The sequence below is a fragment of the Kryptolebias marmoratus genome, linkage group LG1 (genome assembly GCF_001649575.2).
Source record: "Kryptolebias marmoratus isolate JLee-2015 linkage group LG1, ASM164957v2, whole genome shotgun sequence".
Taxonomy (NCBI): domain Eukaryota; kingdom Metazoa; phylum Chordata; class Actinopteri; order Cyprinodontiformes; family Rivulidae; genus Kryptolebias; species Kryptolebias marmoratus.
This window is the reverse complement of record NC_051430.1, coordinates 27,008,696-27,024,470: the sequence shown is the minus strand read 5'-3', so window position 1 is coordinate 27,024,470 and position 15,775 is coordinate 27,008,696. Positions and strand designations below refer to the sequence as shown.

The 15,775-nt window shown below is 38.7% G+C and overlaps 3 protein-coding genes across 4 annotated transcripts in view; 2 read left to right on the top strand and 1 right to left on the bottom strand.

The window, feature by feature from the left end:
• Positions 1-198: 198 nt before the first annotated feature.
• Positions 199-2,056, top strand: ppil3 (peptidylprolyl isomerase (cyclophilin)-like 3). The gene is made up of 6 exons (XM_017412286.3): positions 199-289; positions 528-602; positions 766-859; positions 986-1,053; positions 1,157-1,275; positions 1,458-2,056. The coding sequence occupies exons 1-6, from the start codon at positions 257-259 to the stop codon at positions 1,582-1,584; spliced, it is 516 nt and encodes a 171-aa protein (XP_017267775.1). The 5' UTR covers positions 199-256; the 3' UTR covers positions 1,585-2,056.
• Positions 2,057-2,135: 79 nt separating this feature from the next.
• On the top strand, positions 2,136-6,072 carry zgc:101858 (uncharacterized protein LOC449555 homolog). The gene is made up of 8 exons (XM_017412279.2): positions 2,136-2,201; positions 2,349-2,519; positions 3,241-3,419; positions 4,260-4,353; positions 4,460-4,529; positions 4,608-4,644; positions 4,749-4,812; positions 5,888-6,072. Exons 1-8 carry the CDS (start codon positions 2,178-2,180, stop codon positions 6,044-6,046), a joined length of 798 nt encoding a protein of 265 aa, XP_017267768.1. The 5' UTR covers positions 2,136-2,177; the 3' UTR covers positions 6,047-6,072.
• An 82-nt stretch (positions 6,073-6,154) lies between these two features.
• Positions 6,155-15,775, bottom strand: part of col27a1b (collagen, type XXVII, alpha 1b) — a 62,425-nt gene continuing 52,804 nt past the window's right edge. Inside the window, exons 43-61 of one of the 2 annotated variants that reach the window (XM_017412078.3) lie at positions 15,720-15,773; positions 15,558-15,611; positions 15,406-15,459; positions 15,247-15,300; positions 15,014-15,121; positions 14,819-14,926; positions 13,976-14,083; positions 13,827-13,880; positions 11,959-12,021; positions 11,740-11,793; positions 11,603-11,638; positions 10,849-10,866; positions 10,721-10,756; positions 9,730-9,756; positions 9,586-9,651; positions 9,250-9,418; positions 9,054-9,163; positions 8,121-8,339; positions 6,155-7,444 (exon numbers count right to left, since the gene is read on the bottom strand). In XM_017412078.3, coding sequence (XP_017267567.1) covers positions 7,298-7,444; positions 8,121-8,339; positions 9,054-9,163; positions 9,250-9,418; positions 9,586-9,651; positions 9,730-9,756; positions 10,721-10,756; positions 10,849-10,866; positions 11,603-11,638; positions 11,740-11,793; positions 11,959-12,021; positions 13,827-13,880; positions 13,976-14,083; positions 14,819-14,926; positions 15,014-15,121; positions 15,247-15,300; positions 15,406-15,459; positions 15,558-15,611; positions 15,720-15,773 — 1,539 coding nt within the window. In that variant the 3' untranslated portion in view covers positions 6,155-7,297. The remainder of the gene's footprint in view (positions 7,445-8,120; positions 8,340-9,053; positions 9,164-9,249; positions 9,419-9,585; positions 9,652-9,729; positions 9,757-10,720; positions 10,757-10,848; positions 10,867-11,602; positions 11,639-11,739; positions 11,794-11,958; positions 12,022-13,826; positions 13,881-13,975; positions 14,084-14,818; positions 14,927-15,013; positions 15,122-15,246; positions 15,301-15,405; positions 15,460-15,557; positions 15,612-15,719; positions 15,774-15,775) is intronic. The other variant, XM_017412080.3, reaches the window with a different exon arrangement.

The window sequence follows — 15,775 nt, the reverse complement described above, 5'->3', positions numbered from 1 at the left end:
ATAGTTGACATCAAAAATATTAAGACAAGATGTTCATTATTTTCATAGTATTTTTTCTGTTTGCATTTTGATTTTAGTTAGCATATTTAATACATGTTTAAAACCTTTCATTAAAATATTTAATATGTTTATTATACACAGCTTTTCATAATGCTGTATTTAAATGCAAATTAATATGCCACTTATCCCCAAAGGGCTTAAAATAGGCGGAACCTTTGAACGGGGAGTGCTCACTGTAGCCGGACATATTTGATGTATGCACTTGATCTCAGACGCATCGTTCGAAATGGTAAATTTCTTGGTACAGATTTCATTGTGTTGTGCTAACATTAAAATAGTACAACAGTTACATACATAAATACCTGGTATCGTTTTTTTTTAAATTTAGGTTAATTTAGTTATGAACCGGATAACTACGCGGATGTAGCGGCGTGTTTAGAACTTGACGTGTTTGCTAGTGTAACGAAGGAAAAATGACGGTAGAAATCAAATAAGATTCTAACGCTTTGTTTCTGTGCTCATTTCAGGCAGTTACCCTTCATACAGATCTCGGAGACATTAAAATAGAGTTATTTTGTGAACGCGCTCCAAAAACGTGTGAGGTAAGTTTCACACTTAAGTTTTAAATATTTAGTTCTAAAAAAAGTTGCAGAATAAGTGCAGGAATGTGAAACCTGCTAGATGTTATCATTTAAACAGACAGGAAGATGAGTTATTAGTTTGATGGGGGTTTATTATAACTGTTATTTTGATTTCATTTTGCAGAACTTTCTTGCCTTGTGTGCCAGTGGGTTCTATAATGGTTGCGTCTTCCACCGAAATATAAAAGGCTTCATGGTTCAGACTGGAGACCCAACCGGTATGGGCTGACCTTTTTTTTTTTTTGCATCCAACAAATATAAAGATTAAAATTGGGATGCTCTTTGTTTTGTTTGTGTGTTTGTTTTTAATAGATATGTTTTCAAATTTTCATGAAACTGTGCAGGCACCGGTAAAGGGGGGACGAGTATATGGGGCCGCAAATTTGAAGATGAGTTCAGTGAGCACCTGAAGGTTAGTCAATTGTCAGTTAAAGTTTTCCCAAAAATATGTGTGTGTGTGTGTTTTCAGGAAGCATAGTTTATCAGTATCATTTGTGTGTGTGTTCTGATTTCAGCACAATGTAAGAGGAGTAGTCTCTATGGCAAATAATGGCCCCAACACCAATGGTTCCCAGTTTTTCTTCACATATGCCAAACAGCCCCATCTGGACATGAAGTACACAGTGTTTGGAAAGTATGTAACTATAATGTGACAACACAAAACTATGAGTGTAGGACACATTAGTGATTAGTTGATAATATATATTTTGTTTATAAGTATCAGAATTTTGCTCTTATAAAGCTCTTATATTTTATACATAAAATGACCACTTTTCATTCTCAGTTGATTTTGTCCTCACTCTTTTTGTCACGTAGGATCATTGATGGCTTGGAAACACTGGATGAACTGGAGAAGCTGCCTGTAAACGAAAAGACGTTCCGACCGCTGACCGACAACAGGATAAAGGACGTGACCCTTCATGCTAACCCTTTTGCTGGATAGTTGACTTTATTTTTAGAAATTCAGACATGGGACCAATAGGCCACTTGATACAGTGCACGGTGCCTTGCCTAGGTTAAAATTAATTACTTGTCAAAAAGGGTAAAAAGTGGAGAGAAAACCACCAGATATTTTCAGGGCAGACAAACTGGCTTGTGAAGCTGCAGAGTTCTGAGTTGTCTTAGAAAAAGGAAGTTGGAAGTTGCTGTCTGTGGAGTAGAAACTTTTACTTTTGTAACATGATGAAAAATTCAGGGTGATGCTTTCTCCGCTTTCTAACTCTTTGCTCTTTTTAAACCCATATTGATGTGACAGAAAATTTGAAATAAAATTATTCCTCTTGTATTCACAATTGAATCAAAAAATGAAACATGTTGACATTTTAAATCACTGCTTGTTAATTTTTTTTCATTGTAATAAATCTGTTGATAAATACATTGCAATTGTTTTGTACGAAATAAACTTTTGTTCTATATTTCTATGCTATTTGAGTCATTTAATGTTGTGTACATGTAGTCCATTATGAAATGTAAACATGTTGCCGTCGCGTCTGATTACGTCATCAGCAGCGGACGAAAAGTGCTGAACTCGCAGGAATGGCTTCAAACGACGCATTTAAAGTAAGTATGTGTTTTTAATTTTAACTATTTATTCTTTTTACATAAACAACAGTCCTATTAGCAGCTAACTTGTGCTAGGTTAGGTTAGTATGACGTTAGTGTCCTGATCCACATGTTTTATTTTTATTTCATTTATTTATTTTGCAGGTGTCCTCCCTGCGGGGGAAAGTGGCCCTGATAACGGGAGCCAGTTCGGGTATCGGCGCAGGTACGAGCCTCATGTTCGCTAAACTCGGAGCTCTGTTGGCTCTGAACGGCCGCGACATGGAAAACCTGAATAAAGTGGCTAAACAGTGCGTGGACTGTGGATCTGCAGAGGTACGTCTGTCGAAATTCAACTCAATCTGGGAATGTACACGACGTGACATAAAACTTAAAACATCCAGAGCAAAACCAGAACAGCAAATGTAACTAAATAGACTTGTAATTATAAAATGTGACATATCATTTTTAGACATGCTTCAAAGATTTTAATATGTCAAAAAAAAATAGCACAAGTTTTATACACTTAATTTTAGACAAATTTTTGGAAACCAAAATATTTGTTCGGCCTTTGTGCAGTACTGCAAAAATACATTTAAATCCACTAATAATTAAAGGCCTGCCATTCCTTGAAGGAATGCATGTCAAAGTTTTAATCTAAGATCAAATTATGATGAGAAATAACGTTGTAGCCATTTTGGTCAAACCTCAAAAATAATCTTGCGCAAAATCTCTGGCAATATTGCAAATGTTTCATTAAAATCTGCGCTGCGGTTCATGAGATATTTTGGTAACAGAGTTGACTCAAACTGTTAAAGCTGAAGTTTGAAGCAAAGATCTCCCACAATAAGTAGCTGTGGCAGACAACAACTTGAATTGATTCCAGAATTAAATCAGCTGTAGTTGCCCATTCAATGATTACTTGTTACAAGTTTCATTGAAAGCATGCACACAACAACACAAGAAAAAACAAAATCGCTCCACCTTGGCATTCAGCGGCGGGGGATAAAACGTCTCCTTCAGAGCCATGTTGACACACGTCTGTAACTTTGCGCAGCCCTTGCTCGTACCTGGAGACCTGACTGATGAAGAGACGGTGAGGAAAACTGTGGAACAAACTGTCGCCCGCTTTGGTCGGCTGGATGTTCTGGTCAACAGCGCGGGCATCCTGGCAATGGGCAGCATCGAGACCGAGGAGCTGGCTCAGTACGACAAGGTCATGAACGTCAACGTCAGGTAGGAGGTTCCAAACCAGAGAGTTTCCCAGAGTTATCCACACTGGGTGTTGGCTGGTTTGTGTTTCCAAGAGACTTATTGTCGGATAAAGATGTTTTAGAAATGAGTAGTTACACTGTTCTGCTGAGAAACAAAAAGAACTATAAACAATATTTATACATGTGTCTTTCCCAAAGCCAAGGAAGCATTTTTCTGAAGTTGCAACATCTGAATAAAACCAGAAAATGGTTTTACAAACATGCAGAAAGGAATTCTCCGTACCTGAAGTATGATATGATATTTCCTGTCTCGCATCAACTGAAGAATTATTTAGCAAACTTTGTTCTTGATTATATCCATCTATTTTTTAATTTACCTTTTCATTAGGTTTTGTTACTCTTGCAGCTGCAGCTTCAGGCAGAAGATTTTTATTAAGTTCTCAGTTATTAGGAGGACTTTCAGGATATTCTCTGATTATCAGTTGTGGTTTTTCTGTATAATTACTAATAAATATGCATTGCCTGTTAATGTTCATGGGGAAAAGAAAGGAATAAAAATTGTTTGGTTTGGTTTCCCACATTGGACCACAACACCTTCATTTACTGTAAATGTCGAGTCTACAGTCGCCTCTCAGCAGCCACCTAATCTAAACGTGTAAATGTGAGATTTTATTATTGTAGCACTGATGAAGCCAGCCATAGATGTTGGATAATTAGCATTTTTGCAAAAATAAAAATTTGGAGTTTTGTTTTAAAGATTTACTAGAAGCTTTGAGAACACAAAGTTACGCCTTCACGTTTGTTTGGTTTTTGGTGAATTTTTCAAGGAAACTTGATTTTGTCTCCTTCACTTTGTTTCCAGATCTGTTTACCACCTGACTCAGCTCTGTGTGCCCCACCTGATCAAAACTAAAGGCTCCATCGTTAATGTATCCAGTGTGAACGGTCAGAGATCAGTAAGTGTTTTTACTTCAGTGTCAGCACCACTGTACATTATTTCTCTTTTTAATTATTGACTATTATGACATAAATGTGATTTTTTTTTTTAAATTCTCCCTGTAGTTTCCTGGTGTGCTGGCTTACTGCATGTCCAAGTCTGCCATTGATCAGTTCACACGTTGTGTAGCACTCGGTGAGTTGACTCATTTTTATACGTAAAAGTGTAAAATAAACACAGAAAATCAAATAAGGGCTTCTTTTTTTATTGCAGAGCTGGCATCCAAACAAGTCAGAGTGAATGCGGTCTGGTACGTTACACTTTTAAACATAATTCCACTTTTAAAACTTGTGCCATTTTGTCGTTTGACTTCAAAATCTGTTACCTCTGTTTAAAATCCTTTTCTCTCTTTAGTCCTGGAGTGATCATCACAGAAGTCCACAGGCGAGCAGGTCTGGATGATGATCAGTACGCTCAGGTAATAAAGCTGATCTGTATAGAAAACCTTGGATTGTAAGATTGAGCAAACATTCACACATTCTGCTTTTCATTAAACACACAGCAGCTAATCCTGTCTGTTGTGTCTGGATTACCCCACAAAGGCTCTCCTAGGTCATACCTCGTAGCATCTATTGATGATAGGCGTTAAATGCAGCAGTCACATGAACAGACACACTGCAGCAGAGGAATTATTTGTCCCATTCTACTGTTCAGAGAAATCAGACAGATCAAATAAACAAAAGCACTGTTGAAACTTTAGTTATTCTAGGTTTTATCTTTGAAAATTCACTTCACTAATTAGAATTTTTTTTCCTCCGCGCCTGAACCTGATTACATGTTGTTCATTTTATGGCTTCTTTTCACCACAGTTTAACACAGTGCTGTTTGTTTGAGATGATTTTGAGGTCTGAAAGACTTTTGTCTGGTATTGTGGTCTGGTATTGTGTTTCTTATTGGTGGAAACTACATTTGTGAGGGAGTCTCTCCTCCTCACACCAGTCACAGAAGCTCACAGTTTTGAGCATATTCAAAAAATTTGTGCGGCCAATTTTCTCCCAGAATAGTTGCAGATGTCCTGAATCCTTCTCAAAATGTAGGTTTTGTAATTCCAGATTGCTAATTCTGTAATCTGACATCTCCTTAGGACAGAAAATATCCAAGGCTATCCCCGAACGTCCAGATCTAAAAACCACACGGATGATAAATAATTACAAAACCAGTTGAAATCTGCTGCAGTAGATTGAATTATAAATGTAGGGGAGGATGTCTAAACGGGCTGAGATGGATATGATGTGGGAAAGGCTGTGCACAAAAATAGGCCTCAATCTTAAAGAACTGGTTTCACAAAACACGGCCACACTCGCTGGTCGCTTGGTTCAAACATTCAGGATTCCGTGAAGCTGCAATGAAAAAGTAGCTTATTTACAGACTCAGTCAGTTCAGATACTGTGGTTTGTTTGTTTTTTCTTCCTTTCTTGACAGCCACATGAATTCCAAAACCTCAGAAGAAAAGTGCTTGTGTATGTAAAAACCTGTTGTCTGTTCCTCCTCAGTTTCTAGAGAAGTGCAAACAGACCCACGCCCTCGGTCGGCCAGGCGAGGTGGAGGAGGTGGCGCACAGCATCGCCTTCCTGGCCTCCGATGCTGCCAGCTTCATCACCGGAGTGACGCTACCCGTCGATGGGGGTCGCCATGCCATGTGCCCACGATAAACCTGAGAATAAAAAGTCTAAACAGACTGTGTGTCGTGTCCTTTTTTTAATCAGACAAAACTATTCTGAAGTGGTGTTAAAATAGTTTACAAAGATTGTGAAAGCTGCTTATGAACAAAATTTTCATACTTTTATTGAATTAGCTGTGGAGTCATTTGACATCATTCACTGTAAAACATCTGTACACACCGAACACCGTGAGCTTATCTACCATGGTAATAATCTGAAATCCTCTGAGTTTGCAGATTGAAGTGACCAATCATTTAAAGCTCTACATGAGCAGTGATGGACTGAAAACACAACGCTGATGCCTGCTTTTGAGGTGGAGAGCTAAACAGAATTTAAATATTTAAATAAAATCCACTGATACAAAACCTTTGCATATTTATACAGTTACACTTTGACAAGACAAACTTAATTTATAGTCTCAGAATCTTAAAAAAGAAGATTTGAAAAAACAAAATCAGGTCCGTGTGTGTAAATATTTGACATTCTTCCCTTTTAAAGCACAGAGATGGGTTAGAGGAGAGCCGACAGGAGTTTATCAGCCGTCGCAGCACCAGGTGTCACCTCTGTGTCGTCCCAGATTAGATCAGGTCACAGCTTTTGTTTGCCGTCAGATTAGAGGTGCAGAACGAGGTAGCAGCTCGACAGACTGTGGAAATCTGTGCTCCACGTTCACACTGAAACAACGCTCAATCGTGTGAACATTTCTGCACAAACAGCACCACAATTATCTGGAGTCTTAGGTTTGAGGCACGCTCCATACCTGAATGAGTGGTAAGACTGTAATACTGTAAATCTCTAAAGGCTGTAAAATAATAACCATTGCACTTCATACCACAATATACAGTACATGTATAAATAATACTTCAAACATTAAAATGTGTTAATAAATTTGCAGATGTTTTATATTTCTGTACAGATCTTATTTCTTGTTTGAAAACAGTATCAGACCAGAAGAAAAATATGATACAACATGGTCTGAGAGATGAAAGATGTTCATATTCCTTCCACAGGAGTCAGCCACATCTTTGAAAAAGGAGCTTATTATTGTTTTCCATCAGCTGACAAGTGCCAGAAATCTTCTCTTTGCTATTTCAATCAGCCTTTTTCTCCTGTTTCTGCAGTCCAAGCATATTTCATAAGGATAGAACAGGGAGGGGATCGTTGAAGCTTCAGTCTCCCCAGAACAAAACTTCAATGCCGTCACTCCTTTGAGGAGTCTTTTAAGCCCCGCGGCGGGGGCCCTTACAGGAAGCACACGGGGCCAACCTCCAGGTGAAACCGTGCGCCGGGTTCCGTGGTCGGCAAGTCATGCACGACCACTATAGGAAGCAAGTTTGGGTCCTGACTTTGAAAGATGAAGTGCGTCTGATGCCAGCGTCCATCTTTGATCTGAAAATGAAAGCTGTATTTGTTACACAAAATGATTTAGAAGATTTTACAAAATTAAATTCCAATTTAAACATTTCCGTCCTCCTGTCCTCACTGGAAGCAGTTTTAATTTGAACTGGTCTCTAAACAAATCATGGCTGGTAATATCTGTGGATTAATTGTGGAACAAGGGTGAAAAGTTATTAATGTCTGCTACAATCTGAGACTGGACGAAGAAAAGTTTAAAAAACATAAGATGTTATTATGAATATGTCAGGAAAGTGATTATATCGGTTGTGTATAGACATTAAAAGGTGCTCATTGCAAGATATCATAAAGTAAGAAACAAAATTTTAACAATAGTTTCTCATATCGATGTTTTGTGTCCTTAAATTTTAAAAAAATTGCTATTGGAGTTTGTGACCGGATGCTAACTACCATGAAAGTTTGTTTACCTACAGAAAGAACCAAAGTGACTGAAAATAGGTTCAACGTAAGTCAAACCAAAGTGTTTTTAGGAAGCACACTGGAAGAAGGTGGACTGATCTGATTAATAACATCTGAAGTGTGCTCGATTGGCCTCCAAATTCACCACATAAAAAAATAAACCCCACCTTCTAACTTATTGGGCTTAAAGCATCTGCATCATAGTATTCTGGGTATTTGGTGTAAAAAAATGGGAATAAAAAGACCTCACCCAGCAGTCGTCCCTGGGTATGAGAGGCTCCAGCAGGTCTCCCGGCTGAATCTTCTCCCCTGACCAGGCCTTGAAGCTCACAGCCTTGGATGAAGGCTGCTCAGAGGGCCCTGCTGCCCACACAGATGCATTCAGACAGTGAATGATGATGTGCTGCACGGCCTCAGTGCTCAACAGGTGGATGAAGTTCATCTGGATGCGACCCACTCCTACCTCCAACTAGAGACAGAGAGGATTTACGTCAAGTCAAACTGTAAAAAGCCTGTCTCTCTGAGTTTTTCCCTCAAATTATCCTGATTTAAACATATTAAATAAAAAGATAATCTTTGTAAAAGGGAATCTGGAGCCCAATCATTTTGGACACCAATAACAGGTTTTAACAGTGCTATAAATTTGAATGAGTAACATCTGGACCACAGATTTTGCCTTAAATGTGACTGTCAATTTTCATTATTCTCACTGCAGTTTATGCAAAGTGAATAACGAAAACGGGCCAGGCTACATTTTTACTTACTGTGTACAGCATGGTGTTTTATTGCAATATCTTAAGGATGAAACATATCTCCAGTGGATGAGGAATAGATTAACATTCCAGAGGGTTACTTGCCAAAGGGGCATGCTTTTGATAATGGCTAAGCCTGAAAATTTAATGCAATGCTTTTAAATTCACCACTATGATATTCCATCCAATTGGTGCTAAGCCTTTTATAAAGCAAGAAAATGGACAGATGTGCTCTTATTTGCACTCGAATGCCCCCATCCCAAACTCTAAGCTTTAATTCTTGAGAAATCTAAAGACAAAACCAGAACATTTTCCACAAAAATGAATGCAATCAGGAAATTCTTTATCCACTGTCAGAACTGTAAGCTACCAAAGTATTCGTGTTTGATTTATTTAGCTGTGGCACATTTTTATAAAAAGGAAATCCCAACCTTGGAGACTGTGATAGGTTTAAGGCAAGTCTGTCCTCCAGCAGTGAAGTTGCATGTCACCTCAATGCTGTCAGTGCTGCAGCCGAGGTTTGGATCAACCCAATATGAACCTGCCAGAAAAGAAGAAAGATCAGACGAACGGAGACAGAAGGATCATGAGCACAGAAACAATGAACACGGTAAAAGGGCTTCTCACCGTCGTGCAGTCGCTGCTCACAGTTGTACAGGTCTCTGCAGATTCGGGCGGGATTGTCTCGAGTTCCCAGCGGGTTCCTCAGACTTTGGACAAGCGTGCTGAGATGCTGGAGGGTCTTTAGGACCTCTGTGCCCTGGTCTAACATGGGCAAGTCCGTGCTTGGAAAATTCTGATGTTAGCAGGGCATTACACAGTGGTTTAGGTTTTGAACACATAGTTGATCATCGAATATTACTGTGCTACAGTAACAATTCTATGTTTAAGTTTGCACAATGCCTCACAGTTTATAAAGACTAAAATAATAAGCTATTGCTTTTGGTTTTCCTTAAAACTGACCTCTTGTTTGAGAGCAGCATGTGAATCAATGAGGAATTCAAGAGCAGCACCAAGAGCTTCATTCTTCTGCCAGCAAAAGAAACTTTAATTTGTACCGTGTCACGTTCAAAGCTCAAATTAAGATGTCAGGGGAAACATACTCACCAGTAAAAATGCAGAACTGGGAAGCCCCTAAAACCAATAGGAAAAAACATTGTTAAAGTGGTTTTCCCTGATATTTATTTCTGTAAAAGCCACTAAACAATGTGTGCGTGTGTGTGTTTGTGAGCAATTCTGTAAATCCTAATCTAGAGTGTTGGCCATGGTGTTCAATTCTCACTGAATATGCAGATAAGCTGAGGCACATTAATGAATGCACAGGAAATGAGCAATGAACGCACAGGAAATTAATCATATTAAATGCAGCAAAGAAGAGCTGTCAGCTGTAAGCGGTTTTATTATTTTACAGCAGAAAAACAGCAGGTGTAACAATAAAGATTATTGGATAAATAACACAATCTGCTCACAGTTACTGTATATATTTTGTAACATTGAATCCAAATTTCTTTGATATGTTTTTATGTGATCACTTCAGATCCATCAAGGAAACAGGACTTTGTCATCAATGTTGGCTGTGCCAGAAATGTTTTAAAGAGATAGGCAGGCTGAGAACATTGTTCCAAAGAAACTCAGGTCTGATTGTTGTGCAGCAAATAGCTGTAGGGTATACAGTTACTCTTAATGAATCAAAAGGGATATACAAATTTATTTCTTTGTGTAAAGCCTTTTCAACTGATAATAAAATTCATGAAAATGTTAGAATGAAATACAAAGAACAGCTTGAGCAGCCGCACCAATCACAAGTAGGTTCAGGCTTCAAGCAGTCGTTGCCTGCAAAGGACTCCTGACAAAATATTAAAATACTCAAAATATACTTAAATACTGTATTTATGGCTATGGATACCTAAACACTTCCTCCAATAGTGCCATATTTAAATCATGCAAATACTCTTAATTTTAGTCTGTAGTTATTGATCTGAATACGCTTCAGAACACACTTAAAAGATTTTTAAAACTGCAAGTGCTCAAGTGTTACTGAATGTATGATAAGAATCAGTCTTTTTCATGTGAAAAATACGCAAAAAGAATAACTTACTGGTGGTCCAGGTGGTCCTTGAGGTCCAGGAGATCCCTAAAAAAAGGTTTCAGTTTATATAAAATTATATAATATATTCTTTCCATACTCTGCAAAGAATAATAGTACAGGTGTGGATAATTACTCACTCTTGGTCCTTGCAACCCCTGAAGGATAAAAACAAAAATTAAACCCATTATTTAAATAAATTAGAGCAAAACAGCTCTATTATTTGTAAGGTATAAACAATTTTACAACTAATTCACATCTTTATTGCCCACAAAGGTGGAACAAAAACGTTTTTTCCCCCGTGTGTGTGCTTGTGTTCAATAGTTTGTACTGTTACAGTACAGATATAATATCTCATGAACCACTGGATGAATTTTAATGAAACTTTCAGGAAGTAATCACTGGATGGACTTCTGTGACTGCATGGCATTTTGGAGTCAACGTACCACAACTAATCTTCATTGCCTACACAAAAATGGCTATAACGTACATAAAATTACACTTAATGAGGTATAGTTTATGTGGTAGTAGATGAGAGTCATCTTCTACACATACTCTGAGCATTTCAACACAAATCAAATTTTTTTACAGCAGACTCGAACACGGATGTGGGCGTTTTAAGAGTGAGGCTGTTAATTATGCCTGTGTATGAGGGCTCAACAAACCTCTTAAAAAGCCTCAGCTGAGCAAGAAGCCAACATTTATCACACTGACAGGATTTCCACAGCAGCTAAGTGTCACTGTGAGTGTAACAACAAACAGCCCAACACAATAGGAAATGAAAAGAGCTGAAGGCAACTGAGAGCCTGAGTGGTGTGCCGTCTCCATACTAAGTATCCTATTCAGTGCTCACAGTACAGACAGACAGGGATTCATCAAAACAGCTCCACGCACCGTCTCTCCTCGACTTCCTTTGTCACCCTGGGGTCCCTGATGGAGAGAAAGAAGACAGACGATCACTCCATCACTGCCAAAAAGCAGAGAGAAGTCACATAAAGCTTGGCAGATGGGATGAGAAATGAGGTACATACTGGATGACCGTTGGGCCCAATGATGCCGATGGGGCCCAGAGCTCCTTCCACACCCTGAGAAGCAGAAGCATGTTAGTGACTAAGGACACATATGATAAAGCATCTGATGAGGCCGCACTTATTTTTCACGCTAAGTGTGCAGTTTGTGAGAGTTCAATGCCCCAGCGTTGGCTGAAATAATTTACTGAGTCGCCAAACTGCTATTAATCTTCATTTTACCATCAGTCCTCGTGGTCCTTTTGGTCCCTGGATTCCTGCTGGGCCAGTGTCTCCTGGGGGACCCTGAAAATACATTAACCAATCTTAGTGCAAACGATATGCAAGTTAAAGTTGAAACAAATGTCAAGTAATCAGTCATCTATGTTGAATACAGATTAGCTTCAAGTTTTAAAAAAAAATTCAAATCCTACTGTTTACTAAGAACTGGATCTACAAAAACTTACTCTGTTTTATATCAGCACTACATACACGTGACAGTAATGTATGTACTGTCACATAAATAGTTTTTATTCTTAGACTGTAAGTGTTATATTTTGAACTGGCTGCACCTGTAAACTCCAATTAGAGTTTCTGCAGAACAGAAAGAGACAGGTTGTCCTCACCATGGGAGGGACTGCCCTGAATGAGTGGGTTGGACCCGCAAAACACGACTGGCTAAGGGTTAACTAGATAATTAACAGCTAAAGAATAAACTGATTCCATTATCCATACTTCAACCTTTATGTAAGAAGGCTTTAATAAAAGTGTCATGCCTGTTATTTAACTCAGTTAATGTAGATGTTTGGTATTTTTTAATATATAATGTGACAAGAGATACACAAAAAACTTGTAACGTTTTTTTACACCTTGTTTTTATTAGAAATTGTTTCTCTCTAATTACCTTAGCAAATGTAAGTCACCTCTTCTTGTTTTGGAGGACCTGCTACCTGACTCTGTGGATCGGGCTAATCACGTTTTATGAGTCCAACCCGCCCACTGAGGTCGGACCCACCCTTTTCTGTCCTCCAGAGACTCCTTACTTGTAAATCCTCCAACTAGGGGTGTACTTCTTTCCAAAACAAGGGTGTAAGGACAGCAATATATTTTAAACTAAAATAGATTAAGAATATTTGCCAAATTGTGTCACTATCTGTATAAACACACTTCATCCTCAAACTATGTCCTAAAATACAAATGCAGAATGGTGTATCATTACATTGTGTGTTTATGTAGACAATTGAGTTAGCTTTAGGGCCTCTGCTATCAAGGTTCAACAGACAAATGCATGTGTATATTGGTTTGTTTTAGATTTAAAGGGATTGGTAATAATGGTTACATATTTGCCACAGTAAAACCAGGACAAAGTTGAATTCAGAAAACCTGTTAAATTACTAAAATAAAATCATTAACAGGGATCCCTTCAGGGTTTGTTTTGTTTGTCTCCACATGTCCCTGTGATGGACGTGACACGTCCAGGGTGTCCCCTGCCTCTCGCACAGTGACTGTTGGAGACAGGCACCAGCTCCCCGCCACCCAGAAAGAAGAAGCGGGTAAAGAAAATGGATGGATGGATGGATGAATGGATCCCTCCAGGTTCTTAGATGGTTATACTTTCCAGCAGACTTTTACATTTCCAGTTTAATTCAATAACTTGACTGTAATTGCCCCAGCCATCTGCTTTTGAATGAGAATGTACTGAACACTGACACAAAGCTAAACTATTTCACACAAAAATATGTGACTTTACTCTGAGTGTTTTGATTTAAAGACTTCTAGTCTATTCTGTTTCTTCAGCTGGTTTTGATCTACACTGCAACAGTGCTGTAAGTAAAACGGACTAAAGGCAGATCAGAAGTCATCTTGGGGCATGTTACAGTAATACCTTGCAGCTTTAATGCTTTATCCTTCCAAAAATGACATAAGCTTTTGTACTTCCTGTCAATTTTAGATGTTTAAACTTTGGAAAGGTAGTTTTACTCAAAGATAAGTTGAACCTGGAAATCGTTTAGGTCATTTTACTGCCTCTAACCGATAAGTGAAACCAGCTTCAAAGAATGATTACTGGAAATATAAAACTTGAGTACTGAACAGATTCCACAGAAACTCACCTTTGGTCCAAACAAGCCCAAGACCCCTGGAAAACCCTGTTCACCACCATCCCCCTGATAAACAGAGAAAGAGAAAAGTATGGTGACCATTACCCAGCAAATAAATGGTGCCATGTACTTTTTGGGAGAAGAAAACAATCTGTGCTAACTGGTTGCCCTTTAGCTCCTGGATCTCCTTGTTTCCCAGGCAATCCCATCACGCCAACAGAGCCTCTCTTTCCCGCTGGACCAGTCTGGCCTGGCAGTCCTCTCTCACCCTGGAAAAGGACAGAAGAACATATTTCTCACATCCACAACACAGACACTTACACAGACCATTTAAAGCCAACAAACTACTGGTTCATGACCAGCTTGGACCTCCTACTTGTGGTCACCTCTAACTGCATTTAGTGCAGTCACTAATCAAGACTAATGAGAAATAACTACTGAGAAAACTTCCAAGCCTGGTGACTCAGGGATTGAGTTTATTGCCTTACATCACTTGAAAGTCTCTTAAAATCAGTTTTAACTGTCAAACTGTCCAAATTGAATAAATGCTAATGTGTCAATTTCCAAAATATGACCTAACTAAAATGTAACTTTATACCTTGAGAGCTAAAATGGAGAAAACTGTAATAACATACAATATAACAAAACAGATTTTCTCTGTTTCTCAAAAATCATACAGTTTACCATTAATATAATACTGACAAGATTGTGCAAAAGGTTTCTGCCAACTCATAGTTATTTTGCAGCCAAAACTTTACAAATGACTGAGTTGAACAACAAGAATATGTTAAGAGAGCTCATTAAAAATTTCTGCAGATTTTGGCATAAAAATATCAGAAAAATGTTGCATATCATTAAATGCACATTAAAGCTTGTAGGTGATTACTAAAGTTACTAGTGATAAATTTGCAAATGTTAAATCTTTGAGCTGTGGTTTAATCTTTTTGCCACAAGCAGCCAAAATGAAGAAAAATCTGTGTAAACTGTTCACTCATCCTTCACACCTTTGGACCGATGGAGCCTTGACTTCCTTGAAGTCCTGTCACACCCTTTGCACCCTGCTGCCCAGGTTTTCCATTTAAACCCAGTTCTCCATCTTCTCCTTGCTCTCCCTGAACACAGGACCCCATTTCTTAGCAATCCACACAGATGGTTTTCTTTCCTCTCACTGAAATAAGTGCCACTGACACCATGCTCACTTTGACTCCTTTACTTCCATCTTTGGCAGGTGAGCCGTCCATTCCAGGCGGGCCCTCAAGTCCTTCCCTGCCCTGGACCCCACGTGGACCAGAAGGGCCCTCTGGACCCTTAGAAAAGACAAGTCCTTTTTGTATCAAAGCTTGCTTTTAGTTTTAAAAATGTATGTAACCCATTTATCAGCAAAATCTACTGTCAAACTATCACTGTTAAACAAGGAACGCTTCCAACTCACTGGTGGTCCTTTGGTTCCAGATGAACCCGTTGACCCTGATTTTCCTTTCAAACCCTAAAGTATAAAAATAATTTTTAACGTAGCAGAATAAATAAAAACACAATATTTCACAAAAACACAATGTTCCACAGACTCAGAATATTTTGTTTTTGTCCTTACTTGATCACCTTTTGGTCCTTTTAGTCCTGGTTGTCCTTTAGGCCCAGGATGTCCCTGAAACGATCGTTAATGTTTAATTTAAAGATCAGTCTTGTGTATGAAGAACATCACACTGAGCTCTACAGGTTAAGAGCCAGAACGTGAATACCTACAGGAAAACCTGGAGCACCAGCTTCACCCCTCAGTCCATTTATGCCTGTTATACCCTGAAAAATATGTATTTTCGGTATTTTTACTCATTTTTTATTAACTACAGTGGGAACAAAAACTGGTGGTCAAGGTTAGGGGATGTCATATTTTTTTCCCCCACTTACAACATGTCCTGGGTCACCTGGCTCTCCTCTTTCTCCTCTCTCTCCAGGAGGACCCT